The 26,779-nt window shown below is 58.3% G+C and overlaps 2 protein-coding genes across 2 annotated transcripts; one reads left to right on the forward strand and one right to left on the reverse strand.

Moving 5' to 3' along the window:
• The first annotated feature begins 5,278 nt into the window (after positions 1 to 5,278).
• On the forward strand, positions 5,279 to 9,113 carry STK16 (serine/threonine kinase 16). The gene is made up of 7 exons (XM_075001600.1): positions 5,279 to 5,434; positions 5,959 to 6,178; positions 7,512 to 7,645; positions 7,819 to 7,939; positions 8,150 to 8,245; positions 8,330 to 8,451; positions 8,547 to 9,113. The coding sequence occupies exons 1-7, from the start codon at positions 5,349 to 5,351 to the stop codon at positions 8,683 to 8,685; spliced, it is 918 nt and encodes a 305-aa protein (XP_074857701.1). The 5' UTR covers positions 5,279 to 5,348; the 3' UTR covers positions 8,686 to 9,113.
• Positions 9,114 to 10,437: 1,324 nt separating this feature from the next.
• LOC142017015 (tubulin alpha-4A chain) lies at positions 10,438 to 15,293 on the reverse strand. Its single transcript, XM_075001597.1, has 4 exons — positions 15,212 to 15,293; positions 12,588 to 12,810; positions 11,781 to 11,929; positions 10,438 to 11,488 (listed from the first exon to the last, which is right to left on the reverse strand). The coding sequence occupies exons 1-4, from the start codon at positions 15,212 to 15,214 to the stop codon at positions 10,514 to 10,516; spliced, it is 1,350 nt and encodes a 449-aa protein (XP_074857698.1). The 5' UTR covers positions 15,215 to 15,293; the 3' UTR covers positions 10,438 to 10,513.
• Between the last annotated feature and the right edge of the window lie 11,486 nt (positions 15,294 to 26,779).

Consider the following 26,779-nt stretch of genomic DNA (forward strand, 5'->3'; position numbering starts at 1 on the left):
GAGCTCAAACTAGCTAGAGAGATAATGGGTAACAAGAAGACCCTTAGAAGCAAGAGGAAGACCAAGGACAGGGTAGGCCCACTACTCAGTGAGTAAGGAAGAAACAATATCAGCAAACTTGGAAAGCGCACAGGTGTGTTATGACTTCACTAAGAAGTCTGATGCAGATATGCCTAATCCAGTGAATGCTAGTGGGAAGGGGGTAGATTAGAGGATAAAATAAAGAGAGAAGTTAAAAATTACTCGGAAAAATTAACGAAGGGTCCTGTGGTACCTTATAGACTAACAGAAAAGTTTTGAGCATGAGCTTTCGTGAGCACAGACTCACTTCATCAGATGCTGGTGTCAAATCAGATCAGATCCAGCATCTGATGAAGTGAGTCTGTGCTCATGAAAGCTCACGCTCAAAACTTTTCTGCTAGTCTATGAGGTGCCACAGGACCCTTCGTTGCTGTTACAGATCCAGACTAACACGGCTGCCCCTCCGATACTTAGAAAAATTAGATATCTTTGAGTCACCAGGGCCTGATGAGCTGCAGCCTAGAAAACTCAAGGAGCTGATAGAGGAGGTATCCGAGACTTTTAGCTATCATGTTTGAAAAGCTATGAAAGTCAGGGGAGATTCCAGAAGACTGGAAAAGGGCAAATATAGTGCACAATTATAAAAAGGAGAATAAGAGCAACCCAGGAAACTACAGACCAGTCAGTTTAACTTCTCTGCCCCGAAAAATAGTGGAGCCAGTTAGTAAGAATATGAAAAGAGAGTTGGGCCCTAAACACAAGATTGTGTAATGATAGAGAGCTATATAAAGGGTTAAGCAGCTTAATAAAAGACTATGTATGTGCTTTGCAGTTTACATAAAAGCAATGGGCTTTTGCAGCCACAGAAAGGCATTAAAATAACATACTTAAGTCAGGAAAAAATGTAATTAGCAAAATAAATGGTAAAAATGCCCAGCTTCAAGTGTGGCTGTTAAGAGAAGACTGATTATTAGAACTGCTTCTAGTCAACACAGAAAAGTTTAGTGATGTGGTTATCCAAAGAAAGGGGCCTGGTGTAAAATCTTGTCTCTTCCAGGCCTCAGAGTTACTTCCCCAGACCAGCCAAAACCTGGCTTGTAGCTAATAACAGTCACAGCGAGATCCCTTCTTTGTTGCACTATAGAACCGAAGCAGGCGTGCTAGGTGCCTACCTGATCGTGCCAGGGCAAGCCAGGAAGAGAGGGCTATCCCTGGGACTGGGCCTTCCCGAGTATTCCAGTGCTCGTTACTGTATGGATCTGGTAATTGCTTATGATGTAGGATTTTTAATCACATTTAGAACAACTATACAAATATCATTTGGCTTTGAGAGTTAATAAAAATAATTGACAGTTGACTTGGTGCCATGATATTACCCTGTGTTTATAATAATAATAGTCCCAGCAAGAAGGTTCAATAGCTTTTCACTTCAGGGGACCCTGGACTACACTAGGAGTGTAGACACAAAGCAAAACAGTTTGCCTGTTCTCGTTCTAGTCTACTTTTGGCATATCACAACCACCGCCAGCGTTTGAACAAACCCAACCACAGAATAATAAACCTGCCATTACTGCAGCTGTCTAATAGTGACATTTATTTTGACATGCAGTGCTCTTTGGAGAAATTTGCTTCAAAATAAACTAAACTAAACCATAGTACTTGTTACTACCTGTGATGGGGTTCAGGGGTCCCCCTGCACTGCACCCCGTCCGCTGGCAGGAGTGACTTTCACTCAGCAGGTACAACACAAGGTTTATTAGGCAACAGATGCCCAGTTTCTCACAGAAGCAACAGTACAGCAGCCAGAGACAGTTCTTCCAACCCGTCCTGGGGAGAAGACCCCGAGGGGTGCCCCTCTGGGGTGTAGCTTCCCCCTCGCCCAGCTGGCTGCCTTCCAGCTCTCTCTTTCCCTAGCCTCTAACTGCCACCCCGATTCAAAAACCAGCTCGGCTCCTCCCTCCTCTTTGTTCAGGGCAGAGGTGTTACCTGCCAGTTGTAGCCCCAGGGTCATCCTTAGCCACTGGGAGCTGCTCTGCTTGTTTCTCATATCTAGCCTGAGTCTCGCATTTGCACTCCCCCCACTCCATCACACTACCCTAACACTTTCTGTCTAAAGATCTGAAAGTGCTTTTCACGAAATGATAATGCTTCCTTCCTTCATCTCTAAATTCTCTCAAGCATTTTAAAGGAAACTGAAAATATGACTCGCATGAGACAGATTGGTATTATGATGCCTCTTTGTACGTAGATACAGGTAGTCTTCATTTTATGACATAAAATACAGAACAAAATTTAAAAAATTGCCTATCCCAAGAGAAGATTTTAACCCAAAAAGAGAGACTCCAGAAGGTCCATTAGAGACCTTGCTCTTACATAAATGATGACCACATACTACAGCAACAGGCAGTAGGCAGACATGAACTATCGGAGAGCCAAAATTTAGACCTGTTTGGAGATCAGGCTGTTCAACAGTGGTCAGATTTCTAGTGTTAGACAAAGCACCTTTATGAATGCAGTGTAGACAACACACCCTATTCTGAACAAGCAGAAGTAATCTCTCATAGGGAAAGACAATAACAATAATAGGTTCCATTTACACAGTGCTCCTTGTTCCAGAAATTCCTAATACCTTAAGAGCTGAGATGATCTGTCCAGGCTGGCGAAAACAAGTCTTAAACCTACAGTGAGGGGGCGGGGGGGGGGAATTCCTAGCTGTATGCCGGCAGAAAGTTGTTTAAGAATGAATCTCACTAAATCTGAATAATCCCATTGACTTCCCAGGTTTAAAAATGGGTGTTGCTGAAGTAGGACCACAAAGTGTCATGAGCTGCTGGTTCTTCATCAGATTCCTAGACCAGAACTGAATATTGCCTGTTGTGGGTCTCAGGCCCGTATAATATTTGGTTGGGGAAGAGGGGAGAAACACCACATTCAGAGGGTAATAATAAATATTTTTAACTATGCGCTGTCTGAAGCTCCCCAGACTTGGAATATTGAATGTGGGATGGATGGGTGGGCAGAGGGCAGGTTAAACAGTCACACAGCACAACCAACAGTGTTTCACTTGATATTTGTGTATTCCTCTGTGCAGTTTCCACCATATTATTTTTGAGCCTCCCAAAATGTTTATTCCTCCACCTCTGAGAACTCCATTTAACTGGAAGGGGGTGTGGCCAACTAGTTTTGTGGGTCCTCTGAGATCCACGCAGATAACATGGAATCCCTGTGCCTTTGCCATGTCCTGTTGCCTTGGCCTCGTGGCTCCCTCAGCTGTGGGATGCCCGGCTGGGAGGTGGGCTCCTAACCTTGGGTTTTAACTCAAATGCCCCAAGAAATGAAACACTGGTGCATTATCCTATAACCTCGTAAGAATAATTTCAAATGCAAAGAAAAAACCACACCTTTAGAGTACATTATACAACAAGCGATATGCTGGTTACTATAGAAATTAGTTCCTTATTTATTGTTCAGTGATAAAAAATGTTTGATGCCACAGTAGAGTTCCTATTACATCCAAAACTGAACTAAAATCACAACAGCACAAAAACTATTTTGTAGGTACTCCAGCTCCCCTAAGCTTTATAACCTGGCATCCCCCCTTTGATTTACTTACCACTTCTAATAACTGGACCACACTTGTGACTATACAAAACACAACTGGGTCACAAACTTAACACCACCACCAGCCCCAGCTGTGGGAACCTCAGCCAGGAAGGCGGGGTCCCCACAGCCCCACAGCTGTGACGTCGAGCCCGGCCGGCAGCCCCAGCTGTGGGAACCCAGGCTGGGGGGGTCCTTTTTATGACAAGACCTGTGTCTCTCCCTACTGGACATTTTTGCGTTAATGGAGGACGTGGGACTTGTCCTGGGATGTCTGGTAACCCAACAAGGGTCCCTACGGGCCTTAAGGTCTGCGAATGATGGGAGTGTAGCTCAAGGCAGGCCCATTTGTAAGATGGCTCCCAGAGACAGTCCCAGCAGTAACAGGCTGGTGCACCTGACCTCAGCACTGGGCCAGCTGCTTGGAACTACTGCAAAGAGCACAGCTGTGTCCAGCACAGGGCCGGGGTAATTCGCTGGGGGAGAGCCCATGCGGCTGTTGTAAAGAGAAGTCAAAGCCTGGCCACACCTCACTGCCCTGCCCTGCCCTCCTCTCCCCTCCCCCAGTCCCGTCCCTACAGCCTCCCCCACTGCTCCCCTCACAGCCCCTCCCCTCCCCCCACTGCTCCCCTTACAGCCCCTCCCCTCCCCCTACTGCTCCCCCCACTCACAACCCCTCCCCCAGTCCCGTCCCTACAGCCTCCCCCACTGCTCCCCTCACAGCCCCGCCCCTCCCCCCACTGCTCCCCTTACAGCCCCTCCCCTCCCGCTCCCCCCACTCACAACCCCTCCCCCAGTCCCATCCCTACAGCCTCCCCCACTGCTCCCCTCACAGCCCCTCCCCTCCCCCCCACTGCTCCCCTTACAGCCCCTCCCCTCCCCCTACTGCTCCCCCCACTCACAACCCCTCCCCCAGTCCCGTCCCTACAGCCTCCCCCACTGCTCCCCTCACAGTCCCGCCCCTCCCCCCACTGCTCCCCTTACAGCCCCTCCCCTCCCCCTACTGCTCCCCCCACTCACAACCCCTCCCCCAGTCCCATCCCTACAGCCTCCCCCACTGCTCCCCTCACAGCCCCTCCCCTCCCCCCACTGCTCCCCTTACAGCCCCTCCCCTCCCCCTACTGCTCCCCCCACTCACAACCCCTCCCCCAGTCCCATCCCTACAGCCTCCCCCACTGCTCCCCTCACAGCCCCTCCCCTCCCCTCCCCTCCCCCTACTGCTCCCCCCACTCACAACCCCTCCCCCAGTCCCGTCCCTACAGCCTCCCCCACTGCTCCCCTCACAGCCCCTCCCCTCCCCCTACTGCTCCCCCCACTCACAGCCCCTCCCCCAGTCCCGTCCCTACAGCCTCCCCCACTGCTCCCCTCACAGCCCCTCCCCTCCCCCCACTGCTCCCCCCACTCACAACCCCTCCCCCAGTCCCGTCCCTACAGCCTCCCCCACCGCTCCCCTCCACTCACAGCCCCTCCCTTCTCGACAGCCCCTCGGCCCCGCCCCCCGAGCATTTGTCACGCGCGGCCCCGCCCCTCTCTCTTCTCCGGCCTATGCCGCCCCGCCCCGCCCCGCCCCCGCGCGGCCGTTGCTCGGCCGCTGGCGCAGGGTGATGACGTTGCTCAGCGCCGGCCGCGGCTCCTTCCGGGAAGGGGCGGGGCCTGAGGGACAGGACCCCCCCCCTCGGGGCGCGCCCCTCCCCCACTGCCAGCACCGGGCCGGGCCGGGCCGGGCCATGGGCCACGCGCTGTGCGCCTGCGCGCGGGGCACCCTCAGCATCGAGGGGCAGCGCTACCTGCTGCTGCAGCGCCTGGGGGAGGGGTGAGCGCGGGGCAGGGGCTGGCGGGGGGGGCTGCTTAGTGTCGTTCCCCACCTGGCCCGGAGGGGGAAACTGAGGCAGGCGGGGTGCCCGGCTGGGCGCAGCCGCTGCGGCCCTTCGAGCCCCGCCTCCAGCCCCCCCGCCCCGGGCCCACGGGAGAGCGGCCCCTCCCCGGGCAGCTGGGGGGGTCACGGAGCCGCCCCTCCGCGGGGGGGCCGAGTGTGCCCGCCCCCCGCTCCAGCTTCCAGCCGGGCCCCGCCCCGCCGCCTCTTCCTGGGCTGCCAGCGGCCACGTCGCCGGGGACTGAGCCCTCCTGGGTGCCCGGGCGGACCCGCCCGTCTGCCCCTGGCTGAGCGGGGCGCTGGCGATGGGGCCGGGGCGCCGGCCGGTGCAGTGGCAGGGACGGGCTCGGTCTTGCTCTCTCCCCGAGCAGCTCCTGCCCTGCACCGGGGCGCGCTGGGGGCGCTGCTCCTGCCCTGCACCGGGGAGCTGCTCCTGCCCTTCTCACACCTCCTCCCCTCTGCAGGGGCTTCAGCTACGTGGACCTGGTGGAGGGGCTGCAGGACGGCCAGTTCTACGCCCTGAAGCGCATCCTGTGCCATGACAAGCAGGACCGCCTGGAAGCCCTGCACGAGGTGGAGATGCACCGCCTCTTCGACCACCCCAACGTCCTGCGGCTCGAGGCCCACTGCATGGTGGAGAAGGGGCCTAAGCACGAGGCCTGGCTGCTGCTGCCGTTCCTCAGGGTGAGGCCGCCCCAGCTCCCAGGCAGGAGCCCTGACGCGGCTGGAGATGGTGATCCCTGTCCCACCTGCCCCTGGCTGCCCCAGGCCCTCTTTGGAGCTGGCCTCGGGAGAGGGTGCAATGCATGCTGGGAAATGTAGTCTTCCTAGGCCAGACGGGGGTGCATGGGGTGTACAGGGAGGGCTAGTACCTCTGTTGGAGGCACTTGTCGTACCTCTTCGGGGGTAGTCCATCCACTTTGGTCCCCGCCTGTCACTCAGCTCTCACTTGTGGCTCCAAGTAGCTGCAGCATGTGCAGTGGCCACACCCCGGGCAACAGCTTCAACAGGCCGGCCGAACCAGGTGAGTGTAACCGATGGGGCTCAAACCCTCGGCGAGTTTTCAGATGTGCCTACCCAGCATGCGAAGTCAGTTCCGGCGGACGAGATCATTTCGATCCAACGGCCAAGAAGGCGGTTCTGCAACGCTTTGTGGAAAGCGAAGTGCTTGACAAGGCATGAAAGACGCCAAGGCCACCACTGCAACCAAAGAAGTTACCAGTCGTGACGATTCTGTGTACCACTGGTGCCTGGCTTCCAAGGTCGAGAGAGTGGGATTGCTCCTGTGCAACAGCTCTACCACTTAAAAAGCTTTCACGCACGGGTCCTGTGCTTGTCATCGTCGGATCGATGGACTACCATTATTACTCCGAGCTAACTACAAAGGGAGCATAGGATGGTGCCCTCGCCTCTCCTGTAGCCAGAGGGTGGTTATGGTATCTCCAGGCTGCCCTGCCCCCCCAGGCTCCTCATTGCACCTATGCGTGGGAGCGAGGGGGCTGCCTTGGGCCCTACACAGCCAGCACACCAAGGGCCAGGAGCTGGAATCAGGAAGTGCTTGGCCAGCTCATGCCAGCCATGTCCTGCCTCTGGCAGGGCCCAGCCCAGCAACTGAAGGCGTAAAACACCCCTGCTGGCCAAGGCCAGTCGTCTTTAGCAAGGGACAGCTGGAGACCAGCACTGTCCAGACATCCCTCCAGTCCCTGCTGAGCTCAGCAGCGTCCTGGGCCCTACTGGTCTCCTAGGGCAGCAAGTTCGCCCTGAGACTCACCTCCAGGTTCCAGAGTCTGCAGCAGCGCTGTCCTGCTGTGGGTCAGGGAGCCCGAGCATTAGAACAGCTAGTGCTGTATGGTTGCACTCTGGAGCTGTCCCTGTGTCACTTTCCCCAGAGCTCTTGGGAGCCATTGGCTCTTAGTAGGAGCTGGCACTGGTGCGACCTGGTGAGTCTCTGCCTGCCCCATGCCAGCACCCTGTGGGGAGCACCTGCTCTCTAAGCACCTGCCTCTTTGCTTGCCAGAGAGGGACCCTGTGGAGTGAGGTGGAAGCTCTGCGAGACAAGGGCACCTTCCTGCCAGAGGAGCGGATCCTCCCCCTTCTCCAGGGCATCTGCAGAGGGCTGCAGGCCATTCATGCCAAGGGCTACGCACACAGGTGAGCCCCAGGCTGGGCCCAGCTGGCCCTGGCCCTTCCAGGAGGAAACAGTGCTCGGGGCAGCTGGGCGCTAGGCCGTCATGTGGAGCTGGCACACCAGCGATGGGGGAGGGACTCTGCCCCTCTTGGGGGCCTGGCAGGCTGCAGGGAACTCAGTCACTTGGCCCCCACAGGGACCTGAAGCCCACCAACGTGCTCCTGGACGATGCTGAACAGCCAGTGCTAATGGACCTGGGTTCCATGAACCGGGCCCACATTGAGGTCAAGAGCTCCCGGGAGGCCATGGCAGTGCAGGTAGGAGGCTTCCTGCCCTGGAGGCACCGAGCTCAGTGACCTCTCCCTGGGGGAAGGCAGTGAACAGCCGCTTGGTCTGAGACCTGCCCCCTTCCTCTCCCTTGCTTTCCAGCCTTGCGCCTGGGGCAAGGCCCAGCTAACCCTCTCCCATGTCAGTCACTGGCCCCTGCCCTCCCGGTGCTGGGCTCACTTTGTGCTCTCCCCCCCCAGGACTGGGCTGCTCAGCGCTGCACCATCTCGTACCGGGCCCCTGAGCTCTTCACCGTGGAGAGTCACTGCGTTATTGATGAGCGGACGGACATCTGGGTAAGGGCCCCCCCCCCCGGGGCAGCTGCCCAGCTCCTTGGCTGTGCTGGCTGCAGCCTGACTGACCCTGTGGTGCCCATTCAGTCCCTAGGCTGCGTGCTGTACTGCATGATGTTCGGGGAAGGGCCGTACGACATGGTCTTCCAGAAGGGCGACAGCGTGGCCCTGGCTGTGCAGAACCCACTCCGTGTGCCCCCCAGTGGCAGGTGAGGAGCTGGCCCTGCGACCCACCCCTCCGGGCAGGGTTGCTCTGGGCTCACCCCTCCAGAGGGGCCTGGCCTTACTGCCATCTCTCTTGCAGGTATTCGGCTGCTCTGGAGAAGCTGCTCTGCACCATGATGGTGGTGAACCCACAAGAGAGGCCCCACATCACCCAGATAGTTGACCAGCTGGAGGGGTTGCAGCTGTCCGCCTGGGGCCAGGACACCACCCGGATCTGAACTGGGGCCTGCGCCGTGCCAGCTGGGAGCAGACTGTGTGGTGCACAGAACTGCTTGAAAATGGAGTTGCAGGTTAAAAGCAAAACCAGGCCTGGGGTGTGAAGTTGCCTCCCACCTGCAACAGGCTGGGAATGGAACCAGTCCTGGGCTGGGCCCTGCAGGGCTTTGGTGCACAGTCCTAGAGTCCATGGGGCTGTGAGCCCTTCGCCTGCCCCACTGCTCTGCTGCCTCTCCCAGGTATGGCCAACTAGCTGCTGTTGAGGTCAGGGAAGGATGCTGCCCCTTGGCTGGGGCTGGCCTGGCCTGCTGGGTTTCCCCCACCCCTGCTCCTCGTCTCCTGCTGGCAGGGAGGCGCGACTCAGCCTGTGTAGTGCCCCCCGGCTCAGCCAGAGTTTTCTGTCCAATAAAGGGTGTAGCTGGAGAATGGGTCCTGGCTCTGGGAGATTCCTGTGGACCCCTTGCAACTGGGGAGGGGGAAGTAGGAGCTCTGGGACTGGGGTGGGGACTGAGCCGCCCTGGCTCAAAGCTGGGCCTGGCTAGGCAGCTGTTGTCATGGAAGGACCTCAAAACCGCCCTGGGCAAAACAGCTTCCCATGGAGTTCTGCCCAGAAGCTCTCCCCAAGCTGCGGCTCCTCCCCAGTCTGAGACAAAGTTCCTGCCCCCTTGGTCACCTCCCCAGCTTGTAGCCCAGCTACTCCCCAAACCTGGAGTCCCCCGGCGTGTGCACCACTGCACAGGGGAGAGGTGTCACACTCAGGAGTGGACAGACAAAGGGACACTGGTCCTGGGGAGGTGGTTATGCCTGGCTGGAGCAGGACCATGCCTGCTGTGTTCAGCACAGCCGTGGGGCAAGGATGGAGCAGCCCCTGCTGTCCCCTTCCCTCTTCTCAGGGGGAGCGCCCCCAGCTCCAGGGCAGCAGCCAGGTGGCTACTGGGGCTTGGCCACTTGCAGGGCTCCTGCCCTGGGCTAAGGCCAGACCACAACTGGGTCATTAACACCCCGCCCCCCAAGTTGCCCCCATCCTGGGAGCAGGAGTCCAAGCAGGTTCCCCAGTGTTGCCCCCCCCCCAGACAGCAGAGCAGTGCACGCAGACGTGGCCAGCCGCTGCCAACTCCGTCCCACGTGAGGGAGCCGGACTTCGGTCCCCAGCTCCTGTGCCAACAGCCAGGGCTGGGCCAAGCCAGCCATGGGGGAAGGGCTGATTCACCAGAGCTGAGTGTGCCCCTCCCTTCCCCAGTCACACTGCTGCAGAAGCAGGCCTGGCAGATTCAGCCCTGCCCTGGCAGCTGGGAGGAGGGCACAGAAGCCCCAGCCCTCTGCCAGCCAGGGGAGGGCTCCCTCCAGTAAGCCTCTTCCCACACTGACGCTCCCCAGTCAGCGAGCACTAGGGAAGGGGCTGTGTGGGCTGGATGCGCCATACTGAAGCATGTGCCGCCCTATGGGTGGTGTTTTCCTTCTGCCCTGAGGCCCACTGACCTATGGACAGCAGCCACCCGGCTCCAGCAGAGACTGCTCCCTGTGGCACAAGCCTGGCCTGACAGGGCAAGCTAGCTGGTTTGGGGCTGGCCCTCCCCATTGCACTGCCCAGGAGAGCCCCATAGCCAGGTGTCATCTGACAATCCCATTCCCAGCACCCTGTGGCACCCCACAGCCCAGGGGCATGGCCCTGCAGCCAGGTGGGAGCTTTGGGCTGACAGGGCAGCAGAACCAGGTCCCCTGCTGCACACCCCTCCTGGCAAGAACCAGCCACAGCTCAGGGTGGGGGTCAGACCAAGAAGGCTGTTTATTTTGCAGTTAAAAGAACATGAAAGTCCCTGAGCCAGCACCTCAGTACTCCTCTCCCTCCTCTTCGTCCTCGTAGGAGTCAATGCCCACCTCCTCGTAATCCTTCTCCAGGGCAGCCATGTCCTCCCGGGCCTCCGAGAACTCCCCCTCCTCCATGCCCTCCCCGACGTACCAGTGCACAAAGGCACGCTTGGCGTACATCAGGTCGAACTTGTGGTCCAGACGCGCCCAGGCCTCAGCTATGGCTGTGGTGTTGCTCAGCATGCACACCGCCCGCTGCACCTTGGCCAGGTCGCCCCCGGGAACCACTGTCGGGGGCTGGTAGTTGATACCAACCTTGAAGCCGGTTGGGCACCAGTCCACAAACTGGATGCTGCGCTTGGTTTTGATGGCAGCAATGGCCGCGTTGACATCTTTGGGCACCACGTCCCCGCGGTACAACAGGCAGCAGGCCATGTATTTGCCGTGGCGGGGGTCACATTTCACCATCTGGTTGGCTGGCTCAAAGCAAGAGTTTGTGATCTCAGCCACGGAGAGCTGCTCATGATAGGCCTTCTCTGCCGAGACCACGGGGGCGTAGGTGGCCAGTGGGAAGTGGATCCGGGGGTAGGGCACCAGGTTGGTCTGGAACTCTGTCAGGTCCACATTGAGGGCGCCATCGAACCGCAGGGAGGCCGTGATGGAGGACACGATCTGGCTGATGAGGCGGTTCAGGTTGGTGTAGGTGGGGCGCTCGATGTCCAGGTTCCTGCGGCAGATGTCGTAGATGGCCTCGTTGTCCACCATGAAGGCGCAGTCCGAGTGCTCCAGGGTGGTGTGGGTGGTGAGGATGGAGTTGTAGGGCTCCACCACTGCAGTGGAGACCTGGGGCGCAGGGTAGATGGCAAACTCCAGCTTGGACTTCTTGCCATAGTCGACGGACAGGCGCTCCATCAGCAGGGAGGTGAACCCCGAGCCGGTGCCCCCGCCAAAGCTGTGGAAAACCAGGAAGCCCTGGAGCCCCGTGCACTGGTCAGCCTGTGGGGGACAAAGGGTCAGAGCTCGTTACCGCAGTGACAGCCAGTCCAGGCTGGGGCACAGGCACGGCAGAGGTGTACCAGGAGGGGAGCCAGCTGAGGGTGATCACTGGCTCCAGCAGGAGAACAAGCTCTGGAGTCACCGAAGTCCCCTGAGCAGGGAGCCCTCCCACACCGACCCCCCACCAAGTGCGGCCAAGGCCCAAAGGCGGGAGCACGCGGAGGCAGGTTTTCTGGCAATTTGCAGCCAGAAACCAGAGCCCCCTCCCCCACCCCCCCAACAGGCTCCTCACCAGCTTGCGGATCCTGTCCAGCACCTGGTCGATGATCTCCTTGCCGATGGTGTAGTGCCCACGCGCGTAGTTATTGGCAGCATCTTCCTTGCCGGTGATGAGCTGCTCGGGGTGGAAGAGCTGGCGGTAGATGCCTGTCCGAATCTCGTCTGGAAGTGGGGAGGGGAAGTGTTGGACAGGCCTGCAGTACCTGAACAGCCCCAGTCCCCCCTTCCCCCCCAAGCAACCGAATCTCCCTGCACCCCGGAACCCCAGTAACTGAACAGACAAGGCCTCGCCAGCAGCAGAGCGAAGGGCTGGCTTGTCCCCCCGCCCCCCACAGGGCAGACACAAGCTTCCTGGTGTCACCGTAAACCCTCCTGTGCAGCCCAGTTTGCACCCCGCTGCTCTAGGCCCTGGGAGGCCTTCAGCTGCAGGTGAACTAGGCAGGGCCACCGCACAGAGGGTGGATGATGCTTGTCCTCTGCCTAACAGGAGGGCCTGGGGCAGCCCTTGCTGGAGGGGCTTGGCTGGGGAAGCTGCCAGGGCCTGGCAGAGGGGCACAGTGTTTCTCTGAGCCTACTCTGCACCTGCTGTCCAGGCCTATGGCAAGGTCAGCCCTGAGCACTGCTGTGGATGCTAGAGGAGCAGTTGTTCCGGCTCAGCAAGTTTCTCTGGGCTCCTGCTGCTGTGCGGATGCCACTCCCAGGCCATGGGGAAGGGCCTGGCACAGCCAGGGCAGGGCAGGGAAGGAGGGACTCAAGCCACACCAGCCAGCTGCAGGCCATGCCAGGCAGGGAGCAGCAGGTGGGGCTCTCCTGGGCTCACCGATCACCGTGGGCTCAAGGTCCACAAAGATGGCCCTGGGGACGTGCTTCCCGGCGCCCGTCTCACAGAAGAAAGTGGTGAAGGAGTCGTCCCCACCCCCGATGGTCTTCTCGCTGGGCATCTGCCCGTCAGGCTGGATGCCGTGCTCCAGGCAGTACAGCTCCCAGCAGGTGTTGCCCATCTGGACGCCGGCCTGGCCGACGTGCACTGAAATACACTCACGCTGTGGGCAGAGAAGGGCAATTGAGGGGCCTCCCCTGGCAGCTGGCACGGGGGGCAAGGCAGGGCAGCCTGGGATCGCAGCAGCTGTTTGCCGCGGCCACTCAGAGGGGACAGCCCAGGTCACTAGCGCCTGTCCTGTTGTCCAGGACAGCTGGGTGCGCCCTGAACAGGTCCCTGGGAAAGAGGCCTTGGTTTGGAGAACAGCCCCTACCAGCTCCCCCTGCCCACAGTCTGGCCTGGAGCAGAAGCTGCACAGGAGAACCTGGTCCCTGCAGCCCCCAGCCTGGTGCCCAGTGCTGCCAGGGCCAGACAAGGGGTGTCGCACCCAGGGTACCAGAGCAGGTGCTGGATAGCTGCCATGCCGGGTACCCACCCCCAGTGCAGCTCAGCACAGACTGAAGGTGCGGGGGTGGGGGAAGCACAGCAATGTAGAAACCCTCCCCCCGTCCCCCACAAACCAGCAGGCCATGGCCACACATGCCAAGGAGCAGCCAGGGACTGAGAGAAGATGTACCTACCACCCCATCCCCGCCATGCTGGCCACTGCCTGACCAGACACCTCCACCTCCTCCTCTTCGTCCTCCCGTTGGCCTGAGATGCAGCTGCAGGACACTCCTGGAGTTCCCTGCCACCTCCGGAGCTCCAGCCAGGCTGCTGAGCAGACCTCAGGGCAGGAGCAAGGCCCGGGGAGAGGAGTGACTTGAGTAAGGCCCCACAGCATGGTGCTGGCAGAGCTGGGATCGACTCCAGCCGCTCCTCAGGACTCCTAGGTGAGGCCCAGCCCTCAACACCCTGGCAGCCGCCTCAAACCACTCAGACATGGGGAGTTCTCCCCACACGTCCAGCTCAGGCATGGACTCTCCTGTCCCCACCAGGAGCCAGGCCTGCAGCGGGCGCCCGCACTCAGGCAGGTGCTGGGCTGACAAACACGTACCTCAGGCATGAGCTGCAGTGCCACCCACCCGCCCCGGCTGACTCAACCAGCACATGCGCACAGCTCGCGGGGGCCCAGCAGCGGGCAGGGACTGAGGGGCATCAGCAGAGCCGTGGGCAGAGCAGGGAGCTGCCCTGTACCTGCCAGGGCCGCCCCAGGGCCCACGGGCACAGGCAGGGTGATCACAGCAGCGTCCCCCGAAGGCGGCAGGCTCAGCTGCGCGCACTTGGCCAGGAGTTGGCTGCACTGGGTGGGTGTGAGTGGCAGGGACACAGACCCCACCCCGCCCCGACTCTCCAAGAGCCCCCAGCAGCTCTCCAGCTGCCCGCCTGGGACAGGCGCCCCGAGCCCTGTCCTGGCCCCAGAGTCCCTGCGCCAAGGAGGCCCCTCCGCCCCCACACAGCAGCGGCCCCAGGCTCGAAGTTCTCCGGGGGAAGCAGCTGGCACCTGCCAGCCGTAGCCCGCGCCCGCCGGGTCCCCCCACGCCTGGCTGGACCGACGCCGAGCCCAGCCTCCCGGGGTCGCTCTCCGGCACTTGCGGGCAGGCAGCTCCCACGCAGCGAGCGCGTCCCGGGGCAGGTCCCAGGGGCGGTGGGTGCGCAAGGGGGCACTCGCGGGTGACACCATCTCCCGCCGGTTCGATCCCCGCCCGGGGCGGGGCGGGCCCGGCGCTGCCACGCAGCAGCGGTTTGAAAATACACCACCCAACCAGGACGGCTGGAGAGCCCGTGAGCCCCACCCCCGGCCCCGCCCGGCCCCCGCCGCCCCCCCAGCCCCGCGCACGCGGGGGACGGCGGGCAGGAAATCCGCGTCCCCAGGGCCCGAGAAACCCCAGGGGGCGGGTGGTTAGGCCGGGGCTCGGGCCCCTCCACGGGGCGGGGGCGCAGCTGCAGGCCCCTGTCTTGTCCGGGCCAGCAGTGTCCCGGCCCCCCCAGGGCTGCGAGGCGCTTCCCACGGGGCCCAGCTCCGTCCAGCCCGGGCGGGGAGACCCGGGCCAGGCCGCCACCGGCGGGCACGGGGCCCCTAGAGGGGCCGGGATCCCATTACCCCTTGGCCGGGAGCCCGGGCGCAGTCCCGCGGCTGTTCCCAGCAGGGCCCCGGCCCCACGTCACCTGCCTATTAATAGCCCCCGCGCCCCGCGCGGCCGCGGGGAGAAGAGCTGGGCCGGACTCCCCCTGGCGCCCCCGCCCCCCCGGGCCGGCCAGCAGCCCAGAGCTGCACCCGCCGCACCTCCCCGCTCCCCAGAGCCGCAGCCGCTGGCCCCGTCCCAGACCACCCCCGCGGGAACCCAGGCGTCCGAGACCAGCGCCCTGCCCCTTCGCGCGCCCCACGCCGCGGCTGCTGGAGGGGGAGGGGGAGGGGGAGTCTGTCCCGTCCCGTCCCGTCCCGTCCCGCTCCGAGCACCCGGGGCAGCGGCTCGCGGAGGGGGACACGTGCGGGGCCTGCGGCTTGGCCCGGCCCGGCTCACCATGACGCAGCAGCGCGGGGCTCTCACGCCGACCCTGAGCGACGAGGTCTCGGTGAGAAGCTTCGCCTACTGCAGCGCCCCGCGCACCTGCCTTATATAAAGTGGGCGGGGCCGGGGCCGGGACACGCCCGTGGGGCGGGGCGATCAGATTGGCCACGCCCCCTCACCATATGCGGAGAAGGGGCGTGGTTTGTGTGTTTAAGGGGTGAGGTGTCACGAAAGACGCACCCCAAGATTACCCCTCCCTCCCCCACCCAGAGCCTTACCCTCTGGACTCTTGGGCAACCCCTTGGCATTGTGCCTGTGGCATTCCTCCCTGGCCCCCCACAAGCCCATGGCTCAACCCCTTCCTCCCCCCGCACAAGTGCACAGCTTAACCCACTCACACTCGCACCCCTGTTGAGCCTCTGGCATTGTCCCTCCAGCCCCCAACAAGCCCATGGCTCAACCCCTTCATCCCCCTGCAAGCCTGGCGCATAACCTCATCACTTCTCCCCCACCCATGAGCCCATGGCATAACCCATCACACTCATATCCCCTGCGAGCCCCTGGCATTGTCCCCCCGGCCCCCGACAAGCCCATGGCGTAACCCCTTCATTCCCAAGGCACGGGTTGCCAGCTGGATTTATTTATTTTAGCTTCAGTGTGGCAAAGCCCTGTCCCTGAGAGTGGTTGGGGAGGTGTCCCAATCTCAGCCATTGTCTGGGAAGCAGAGAATGCTCAGGGGTTTGAGCATTGGCCTGATAAACCCAGGGCTGCGAGTCCCCTCCTTGAGGGGCCATTTAGGGATCTGGAGCAAATTGATTTAAAAAAAAGGAAAGAAAAACCAGTGTGGGATGGTAACACAGAGATAGCCCTGCTGGTCTATATACTACGAAAACAAAACAAGCAGTCCAGGAGCACGTTAAACACTCACAACATAATCTGTTAGGTGATGAGCTTTCGTGAGACAGACCCACTTCTTCAGACCAGAGCCGCACCAGAACAGACGCAATATTTAAGGCACAGAGAACCAAACATAGTATTCAAGGTTGACAAAACAGAAAAATTATCATCCGGGTGAGCAAATCAGAGAGCAGAGGGGCAGAAGGATGGTGCTTGGTCCTGCTGAGAGGGCAGGGGGCTGGACTCAATGACCTCCTGAGGTCCCTTCAAGCTCTCTGAGATGTGTGTCTCTGTCTCGCAGAGGGTGGAGCAAGCTGCTGCAGGCTGTTCTAGGTGTGGTTTGACCAATAGGGTGGAAGAGCTTGAGCATTTGGACGTGACAAGCAGCTTGGATGGAAGGGCTCATGACACAACAGAGCTCATGACTCAAAGGGGTGGTAGGAGGGAGAACCACAACATAAAGCCAATGGATTTCAAAAAGGCCGACGTAGCAGACTCAGGCGTCGGTAGGTGAGGTGCCAGGAGAAAGGAGCACGAGCGGAAAACCAATTGAAGACAGTTGGCAGTTTTCAGAGGGTCTGTCTACACTTGCTGAAAGATCGACTCCTTTAGGAACGAGCTGCCAGGGTTTGACTTAGTGCACCTAGTGGGAACGTGCTGAATCAAACCAGCCGGGCTCTGCAGTCACCCCGGTACTTCTCTTTGTCGTGAGGAGTAAGGGGGTCAACAGGAGAGTTCCTCCCATCAACCTCCCTCTGTGTGGATGGTCAAACAAATGGGTTCACAATACTTTGACCCCAGCTATGCGATTGTCATAGCTGAAACTGAGTCTCCTAGATCGACTTTCTGACATCGTGTGGAGCTGGCCAGAGACATTATTCAGGGCACAAGAAGAAATATTTCACTGCATAGGACAGACAGGAAGTATGGCAAGAGGCCAGCCTGGCTTACCCAGGAGATCTTGAATGATCTAAAAATGAAAAGGGAGTCCCACACAAAGTGGAAACTAGGTCAAGTTACAAAGGCTGATTATAAACAAATCACACAAGTTTATGTGGGGGCAAAGTTAGGAAAGCCATGACACAGCACTAGGCCAAATTAGCTCGAGCCAGAAAGGGTAAGAAGAAAGCGTCCTACAAATATATTAGAAGGAAGAGGAAGGCCAAGGGCAGGGTAGGGCCATTACTCAATGAAGGGGGAAAAACAATATCAGAAAATGTGGAAATAGCAGAGGTGCTTAATTACTTCTTTGTTTTGATTTTCACCAAGAAGGTTGGTGGTGACTGAACATCTCCAGCATAGTGAACGCTGGAGAAAAAGAGATAGGCTGGGAAACTAAAATAGTAAAAGAACAAGTTAAAAAGTACATAGAAAAGTTAGATGCCCACAAGTCACCAGGGCCTGATGAAATGCCTCTCAGACTACTCGAGGAGCTGAATGAGGAGGTATCTAAACCATTAGCTATTATCTTTGAAAAGTCATGGAAGATGGGGGAGATTTCAGAAGACTGGAAGAGGACAAATCTAGTGCCCATCTATACAAAAGGAAATAAGGATAAGCCAGGAAACTACAGACTACTTAGCTTAACTTCTGTGCCAGGAAAGATGCTGGAGCAAATAAATAAGGAATTCGTCTGCAAACATCTGCAAGATAATGTGACAAGTAGCACCTAGCTTGGATTTGTAAAGACCAAATTACGTCAAACAAACCTAGTACCTTTCTTTGATAGGATAACAAGCCTTGTGGAGAAGGCGTAGTGGTAGATGAGGTATGCTTTGAGCATTTGATACAGTCTGTCTTGCATAACCTTCTTATTAACAAACTAGGGAAGTATAACTTACATGGGGCTACTGTAAGGTGGGTGCGTAGCTGGCTAGATAACCATTCACAGAGAGCAGTTATCAATGGTTCACAGTCATGCTGGGAGGTAAAAAGTGGAATTCTGCAGGGGTCTGTTTTGGGACTGGTTCTATTCAACATCTTCATCGATGATTTAGATACTGGCATTGAGAGTATGTTTATACAGTCTGCACTGATACAGGCTGGGAGGGGAGTGCTGCAAGTGATTTGGAGGGGAGGGCTGTAATTCCAAATAAACTGGAGAATTGAGCTGAGGTAAACAGGATGAAGTTCAATAAGGACAAATGCCAAGTGCTCCACTTAGGGAGGAACGATCCATTTCACACACTCAGAATGGGTGAAAGAGCTCTGCGGAAAGGGATCTGGGGGTCAGAGTGGACCACAAGGTAAGTGTGAGTCCACAGTGTGGCACTGTTGCAAAAAAGGCAAACGTGATTCTGGGAGGTGTGAACGGGAGTGTTGTGAGCAAGACATGAGAAGTCGTTCTTCCGCTCTTCTCAATGTTCACCTCACTAGGCCCCCACTGGAGTGTCGTGTCCAGTCATGGGCACCAGAGTTCAAGAGGGATGTGGAGAAATTGGACAAGGCCCAGAGAAGAGCAGCAGGAATGATGAAAGGTCCAGAGAACATGAGCTGTGAGGGACGACTGGAAGAACCGGGCTCGTTTAGCTCAGAAAAGAGAAGACTTAGGGGGGACGTGATAACAGCTTTCAGGTACTTAAAAGAGTGTTACAAGGAGGTACAAAAATTACTTTATTTAACCTCTGAGGACAGGACAAGGAGCAATGGGCTTAAACTGCAGCAAGGGAGGTTGAAGTTGGACATTAGGAAGAAGATCCTAACAGTCAGGGTGGTCAAACACGGGAATAAACTGCCTGGGGAGGTTGAGGAATCTCTGTCATCGGACGCATTTAAGAGCAGGTTAGACACACACCTGTCAGGGATGATCTAGATGGTGCTTGGCCCTGCTGTGACTTCAGGGACTGGACTTGACGACCTCTGGAGGTTCCTTCCAGTTCTAGTGTTCTCTGATTCTGTGATCTTTGGGGAGACCCTTCCATGCTGGACTCTAGCCAGGCCCTGCGCAGACTCTGCCCAGCTCGGATGTAGCTGAGAGCTCGCTGTAGTCTTTGCGCCCTGGGAGAGAGATGTAGCCTGGAGAGACTACAGGCCCCAGCATGCCTGGCTGTAGCGTGCTCCCTGCCTGCCAGGACAGGCACCGCATCCCCCAGGCGCTGACGCCAGAGAAAGCCCCACGCCTTTGTTGTCATAGACCTTAGCAATGTGGAGCCCGGTCCCAGGAGTCTCTTGAGGAAGGAGCTGATCCTCCCACCCCGCGCTGAGAGCGGTGGGTTAACACGTGGGGCCCCTGGCCAATCTGGGGGCCCAGGGATGGGAGGGGTCAAAGGACTCCAATAAATCCTGATGGGGCTCCGCTCAGCAGAGGTGCGCAGTGCCCAGACCTGCTCACAGGGTGATTTGCTCCCCGCTGCTGGCCGGGGGGTGCACAAAGGGAGAGAACACAGTGCAGGGAAGGAAGCGACTGACCCCTTGGCCAGGGAACCAGGGTCACTGCGCTGGCATCTGTGGTGTCCCCAGCCAACCACTTCTCCAGCTGCACCCGGAGCCTGCTGGGAAACCAGGCGTGATGGGCTGAGTAACTGCTAGAGAAACACGAGGGGAGCCCCGGTTAGTCCCTGCGGTGCCGCAGGGCTGCAAGCGGCGAGCACCTTTCGCTGCAAAGCAGAGCGCGGCAGCCCTTCCAGGAGCAGAGAAATGAGGCAATAAAAAGGCACCATCATGTTCTCTGAGCACTGCAGACCCAGAGAGGGGCCAGGCCAATGCTCCCGTTGGCTGGTCTGCAGCAGGGTCACGCCCTGGGGTGGGGACGTCAAGGCAGGCAGGAAATGAACAGGTGTCCCCTTGTGCAGAAGGACAGCTGAGCTTCCCTGGGCAGGGAAAGCAGCGTGGGTTGCTTTCCCACAGTGCTGGGTGCAGGCAGGCCAGGCTAGCTCCACGCTGCACTAGCCAGGAGAGAGCCTTGCGGTGGGGGGAGAGAGCAGGGGTGCCCCCAGAGGAGCTGCAGCGTGAAGCAGCAGGGCACTGGGACCTGGACTCTGCTGTGATGTCTGTGCTGATTGCTCTGCACAGCTGCAGGGATTGCAACAGCCTCCGAGACCTTCATCAGCCCAGCAGTGCTGCACGTTGGGCCCTTCTGCCAGGTCCCAGGGAGGTGGGCAGGGCAGGACTCTGGCCCTGCTTCCCCAGGCCCATAAGCCCTGCACACCTGAGCAAAAGGAGGATCACAGTGAGTACAGGGCCTATGACACACAGATGAGCAGTTTGGCTGCCACCCAGCAGAGGACACGCACACGAGCCAGCTCCACGCGGCAGGTTTGCACCTGGTACGTCTCTCCCCAGGAGCCCTTGCCAAGCTCCCGGGCGTGTGCAGCAAATCACAGCGTCAGCCGAAAGCCGCATCCCCCAAGGACTGTCCCACTCCTGCAGCCCCTGCCCTGCTCCCCGGCTGGGCTGCTGCAGAGCGGGCAGAATCCAGGCTGCGCAAACAGCTTGTTGACTCTGGGGGAGGAAGCACTGGGTGGCGTCACCCCCGCTCGCCTCGTGGACTTCCCGCAGGGCCGTTGGGAGCAGGCGGAAGAGGCCTGGCGGCCGGCCAAGCCCAGCAGAGGAAGTGGTGGAGTGAGCAGGGCCCAAGGCTCCCAGGAGCCTGAGCAGCCCCAGAAGGCCGTGTGCACTTCTGCTGTAACCCAGCAGCCATGGGGTTAACTCCCTGTCCAGCGCTCACCGCCTGCCCCGGGCAGGTGGAGACGGCGCAGCCGGCGGCCAGGCAGCCCTCCAAGGCGCGACAGTGCTGGACACAGGGTGGCTCAGCCAGGCCCTGGGCGCCTCTTACAGCACTGGCTACAGCGGGGATGGGGGCTCGTTTCTCCGCATGGCCCCTAGCGCGCTTGGGCCAGGGACGGGGCTGGAGCCTGCTGTTGCTAGGCCCATCCCTCTGCCTCAGGGCGGCAGGTCACACAGGCCTGGGGCAGAGGACTCATGCCTGGCCTCTCTGGGGAGCTGGCCTGGGCCTGCCCCCGTGTGGTTGGCTGTAGCAGGGCCAGGACTGGCCAGACAGCCAGGTCAGGGGCTCGACTCCCTGACCACCTCCACACCCAGGGCCTGGGTCAGAGAGGGGCTGAGATCCAGCCCTAGGTTCCTCCCGGGGGAAACCTGGAAGCCAGTCCCAGCTCTGCCCCTGGACCCTGGGCCTCAGCCTGAGCCTGAGCCTGAGCCTGAGCCTGCCCAGGGCCCTGCTGCAGGTGGAGCCCTGCCAGAGCCGGGAAGGGCTCCCTCGGACATCCGCAGGCAGACCTGCCGCCCTGGCTGTCCCCAGCAGGCCCGTTTTCACACCCTGCTCAGGTGTGGTCTCCAGACTGTGTGAGCTGGGATGCAGGGGGTAAGACAGGTGACCAGGCAGGGAAGGATTTGGTTTCTTTGACCATGGGATTCTTTTTTGTGAACAGGGATGGCTGGGAAGAGACGGGATCCACCTCACGAAGAGAGGAAAAAGCATCTTTGCGGGCAGGCTTGCAAACCTAGGGAGGAGGGCTTTAAACTAGGTTCCTTGGGGGAAGTTGACACAAGCTCTGAGGTAAGTGGGGAGGAGGAGGGAACAATCGAGTGGGTTTCCTGGGTGAAGAGGAGAACGTGGGCCAATCGGCCCCTTCTCTAAGGTGCTTGTACGCTAATGCCAGAAGCCTGGGGAACAAACAGGAAGAATTAGAGGCCCTGGCATTGTCCAAGAATTATGAGGTGGTTGGAATAACGGAGACTTGGTGGGACGAGTCGCATGACTGGAGCGCGGTCGTGGAAGGTTATAAACTGTTGAGGAAGGCCAGAGGGAGGAGAAGAGGAGGAGGAGTTGCGCTCTATGTGAGGGAGCAGTATGATTGCTCAGAGCTCCAGTATGAGGAAGAAGAAAATCCAGTTGAGTGTCTTTGGGTAAGCTCAGAGGTGGAAGTAACAGAGGTGATGTTGCAGTTGGTGTCTGCTATAGGCCGCCAGATCAGGGAGAGGAGATAGATGAGGCTTTCTTCAGGCAGCTGAGTGAAGCTTCCAAATCACAGGCCCTGGTTCTCATGGGAGACTTTAATCATCCGGACATTTGCTGGGAGACCAACACAGCAGCACACGGACAATCCAGGAAGTTTTTGGAGAGTGTTGGGGATAACTTCCTGGTACAAGTGCTGAAGGAACTGACCAGGGGCCGTGTGCAGCTTGACCTGTCCACGCTCAGTGGTGAGGTGGATCTGACCAGCACAGTCGTGTGTGGTAGATTGTTTCCACTGGCACCTGCTGGGAGACACTTTGTGTCAGCTGTATGGACATTGTGTAGCAGGGTTGTGTAGCAACTGTGACAGAATCCCAGGGCTGGAAGGGACCTCAGGAGGTCATCGGGTCCAGCCCCCTGCCCAAAGCAGGATCAACCCCAACTAAGTCATCCCAGCCAGGACCTTGTCCAGCCGGGATTTAAAAACCTCAAGGGATGGAGAATCCACCACCTCTCTAGGCAACGCATTCCAGTGCTTCACCACCCGCCTGGGGAAAGAGTTTTTCCTAATATTCAACCTACACCTTCCCCTCTGTAACTTCAGCCCATTGCTCCTTGTTCTGCCATCTGACACCACTGAGAACAGTTTCTCACCCCCCTCTTTAGAGCCCCCCCATTACATCACCCCTCAGTCTTCTCTTCTGCAAAGAAAACCAGCCCAAATCCCTCAGCCTCTCCTCATAGGTCCTGTGCTCCAGCCCCTCAGTCATTTTCATTGTCCTCCACTGGACTCTCTCCAGTGCAGCCACACCCTTTCTATACCGGAGAGCCCAGAGCTGGACACAAGACTCCAGATGCAGCCTCACCAGTGCTGAGCAGAGGGGAATAATAAGTTCTCTAGATCTGCTGGAAATGCTCCTCCTAATGCACCCCAGTACGCTGTTAGCCTTCACGGCGACAAGGGCGCACCGCTGACTCATATCCAGCCTTTCATCCGCCGTAATCCCCAGGTTCTTTTCTGCTGCATTGCTACTGAGCCAGTCAGTTCACAGCCTGTAACAATACTTGGGATTCTTCCATCCCAAGGACAGGACTCTGCACTTGTCCTTCTTGAACCTCATCAGATTTCTTTTGGCCCAATCCTCCAATTTATATAGGTCGCTTTGGACCCGATCCCTACCCTCCAAGATATCTACCTGACCCTCCTAGCTTAGTTTCATCCGCAAATGTGTTGAGGGCGCAATCCATCCCCTCATCCAGGTCATTAATAAAGATGTTGAACGATACTGACCCTAGAACTGATCCTTGTGGCACTCCACCTGAAACCGACCAGACATTGAGCCATTGATCACTGCCTGTTGTCTCTGACCATCTAGCCAGCTTTCTATCCCTCTTACAATCCATGGATCCAATCCAGACTTCCTTAACTTATGGGCAAGAATGTTGTGGGAGACTGTATCAAAAGCTTTGCTAAAGTCAAGGTATATCACATCCACTGACTTCCCCATGTCACTACATCATAGAAGCTAATCAAATTGGTCAGGCACGACTTGCCCTTGGTGAACCCATGTTGTTCCAGAATGGATTCCTTGAGGATCCCCTCCATGATTTTCTGGGGACTGAGGTTCGTTCAATCTGCCGTCATAGATAATGCTTTCTAGACTTTTACTTCTCTGTGTTGTACTGAAAAGTCCTGTACAGAATCTTTTCAGGGAAAAGGCAAAACTCTGCATTTATTGGTAATACACATATAGCAGTCAACACTTATATGCATATGATATATTACACTCACACGTGTACACACACACACACACACACACACACACACATGCACTCCTGTTTTGTGGCTGTTACCAATAGTTGCTCCCCCCAGTTGCACTGGACAGCTGAGTTAGATGGGGGAGGGGCCGAGCTGGGCTTCTGCCAGTCCAGATCGATGCTCCCGTGCTGACAAGATGAGACCTGGGGTCCCTCTGCAAGATGCTTCCACTGACAGTGTCCGCTCTCCCATGCAGGTCGACACCAGTTGGCCAGCTCATGCATATGCATAATATGGAAGAGCAAACTTATGAATATGCATTTAGCACCTTCTTGTGGGTGGTGCTCCCACAGGCAGGCACTTGCTGGTGACTCCCCAGGGGTCCATGTGTCCAGCGTTCTTTCAGTGGGCCCACTGCACAGGCTCCACTGTTCTTCTCACTGGGCTTGGATCCACCTCCTCCAACCCTTGCAAGTGCCTGGAGGTGTCTGTCTTCCGCCTTCCCATTCACACCTCATGCGCTCCACTGGGCAGTCAATGAAGCAACCCAAAACTAAAGGGCACAGAGGGGTTTTTCTTTCCCTTCCCTCCTTCTAGGAACTGTTGTACAAAAGAGAAGGACATTTCCGTGTCACAGGGCTCAACACAATGACACAGAAAGTGACTTGACAGAATATTTAAAAACTCCAAGGAGAGAAGAGTTAAAACAAAGCTGTAGCTACATCTGGACTTTTCCCACATCTGTCCTGAAATGTGGAGCCCAGAACTGGGCACAGTGCTCCAGCTGAGGGCTCACCAGCATGGAAGAGGGCGTATCAGGGCCCTGTGTCTCTGGCCTCTCTGGGCCATGTGTAGTCATATTAATGATAAGTGCAAGACTAACAAAATCAGCAACAGACCACACCAGGCCAGCCCGAACCAGCAGTTATTCTGCAAAGGGAAAATTGCGTCTCTCTAATCTCTTACTGTTCCCTGAACATGCCAATAACGCCATGAGTGGAGATGGTTCAGGTTTACTGAGACCCCCCCAAGGGCCTTTGAACAGCTCCAGCAGAAGAAGGGATTAAAGAAGCGCCATCCTCACGGAGAGAGAGGCAAAGTACTGTCAGGGCTGCACACCTGGCCTGGAGACAGAGCAACCAGGAGGGCTAATGGCCACCATTCCTTGCGGCCAGAGGGTAACGGTGGGAGCTGCCAGGTGATTGCTTGGCACCTTTAACAAGGCTCTGGGAAGTGGTGAGGGGGGACGTGGGACAGCACCATTTGCTGATAGCACAAAATCCCGAGGGTGAGTTAGGACGCGAGAGGAGCTTTGGGGAGAAGGAAACCAGCAGGGACAAGTGAAATGAGAGGCCAATCACCCCGCCAGGGGAGGGACGGCTAGCTGCTGTCACGCCTTGTCACTCAGGGTGGAGCTGCCGACCTTGCAGGAGTCTCCTGGGGACGGCGGAAAGCAACCCCCCCCGCCGGAGACCCTGGGGCATAGTGTAAACAAATGACACGGCCTCACGTTGGGAAAAAAGCGTCTGGAATCGCTTCCGTCAGAGCTGGCAGGGCCTGGCCACTGGTCGAGCGCCGTGGCTTTGGCTGCTGTGAACATCAGCAGGGCTAAGGCGGCCAGGATGGACCTGCCCTGCTCCCTGGTTAGCCTGTCACGAGCCACCAGTAGCCTGCGGGTGCCCGGGCACTGGCAGAACCCAGCGGATGCAAAGGGGCTCCTCTGCCAGCAGAACTGGGCACAACCAGAGCCGGGCCCTGGCAGCTGAAGCCGGAGAGGTTCCAGGGAGAACAAGGCGCAGAGGGACGGGGTGGGAGCTCTGCCTGGGGCCCAGGCGCCCAGAGCAGTGGCGGATTCTCCAGTGCCCTCCGGCGTCACGTCCAGCCTGGTGCCTTCAGCAGACGAGTCACTGGGCTGCCTGGGGGGGTGACGGGGTGAGGCCAGACTCCAGGATAAAGGGCCCTCCCAGTCTTCAGCTCTCTCTAAGCAGCTCCCCAAGAGATCAAAACCACCTAGGGCACAGCCCTGACATCACAATCAGCTGGCGCTCCCCATAGGCTGCAGCACCTGTCACTCAGCCAGGGAGGACAGCGAGGGCCCTGCACCCACCTGTACCACCGAGGGCAGCTGCAGATGGTCAGTGGAGTGCAGAACCCCCTGAGCTGATGCAGTGAGGTACGGCCTGGGCATGGGTGGAGGGTGGAGATCCCCGCGGGCTCTGAAAGCCGGGGGAGTGGGATGCGCTGGGTGCAGCCCGTAGGGACGCGAGGGGGGATGGGACAGCGCGTGATGCAGTCGGATGCAGGAGGAAAGCTCGGGCTCCGTCTGCTCTTCCCGGGCACGTCGCCGGCTGCCACCCGACTTTAGGTGTGCCACTTGCCGACCTAAAATGGATTTAGCAGCTGTCGACCCTGGTCCCTGCCCTCGCTGCAGAAGGTCGCCAGGATCGCCCCTCCCATCGACGCGCCTTACCCCTTGCAGCTCGCAGGGGGTTCCGGGGTTGACATTGATCCTGGAACGTGCCGTTTGGCACATGCACAAAACGGCGCCCCCGAAGACTGAAGCTAAACCTTCGATCTTCCGCAGCGCGTGTAGACCTGGCCTACGGCTCAGACAAGGGCTGGTCCCCTCGGCATGGCCTGATAACCACAGCCTAGAGGGAGCCTGGCCCCTTGCTCCGCCAGGGAAGGGCCCTACACCCCAGCCAACAGTGGAATCAACATCCTTCCCATCCCCGCCAGGTCTCACCTGCCAGGACAAGCAAGGGTCCAGCTCGTGGATTGTGGGTGAAAGCTCCCCAGCCCGTCTGAGAACCTCAGCCAGGGAGGCAGCCTGATCTCATCCAAAGTAGCAACAAAACATTCATGGCCAATGGGCTTAAAGATCAGATGTTATAAAACCTCTGCGATAAATAATCATATTAGTAACGGCATAGGCCCATATTGAGACAATATAGTAAAAACCAGTATTTCCGGTCTGTACCTCAAACCAAGCTGAATGATGCATTCACAG

Source organism: Carettochelys insculpta, chromosome 8, assembly GCF_033958435.1.
Source record: "Carettochelys insculpta isolate YL-2023 chromosome 8, ASM3395843v1, whole genome shotgun sequence".
Lineage (NCBI taxonomy): Eukaryota > Metazoa > Chordata > Testudines > Carettochelyidae > Carettochelys > Carettochelys insculpta.

Excerpts from the sequence above, each read along its gene's own strand:
- STK16 (XM_075001600.1), top strand. The coding sequence starts at position 5,349 with ATGGGCCACGCGCTGTGCGCCTGCGCGCGGGGCACCCTCAGCATCGAG. Across the intron at positions 5,435-5,958 it reads CTGCAGCGCCTGGGGGAGGG|GGGCTTCAGCTACGTGGACC; the intron begins GTGAGCGCGGGG and ends TCCCCTCTGCAG. Across the intron at positions 6,179-7,511 it reads TGCTGCTGCCGTTCCTCAGG|AGAGGGACCCTGTGGAGTGA; the intron begins GTGAGGCCGCCC and ends TTTGCTTGCCAG.
- LOC142017015 (XM_075001597.1), bottom strand. Across the intron at positions 11,930-12,587 it reads CCTTGAGCCCACGGTGATCG|ACGAGATTCGGACAGGCATC; the intron begins GTGAGCCCAGGA and ends CCCCACTTCCAG. Across the intron at positions 11,489-11,780 it reads TGGACAGGATCCGCAAGCTG|GCTGACCAGTGCACGGGGCT; the intron begins GTGAGGAGCCTG and ends TGTCCCCCACAG.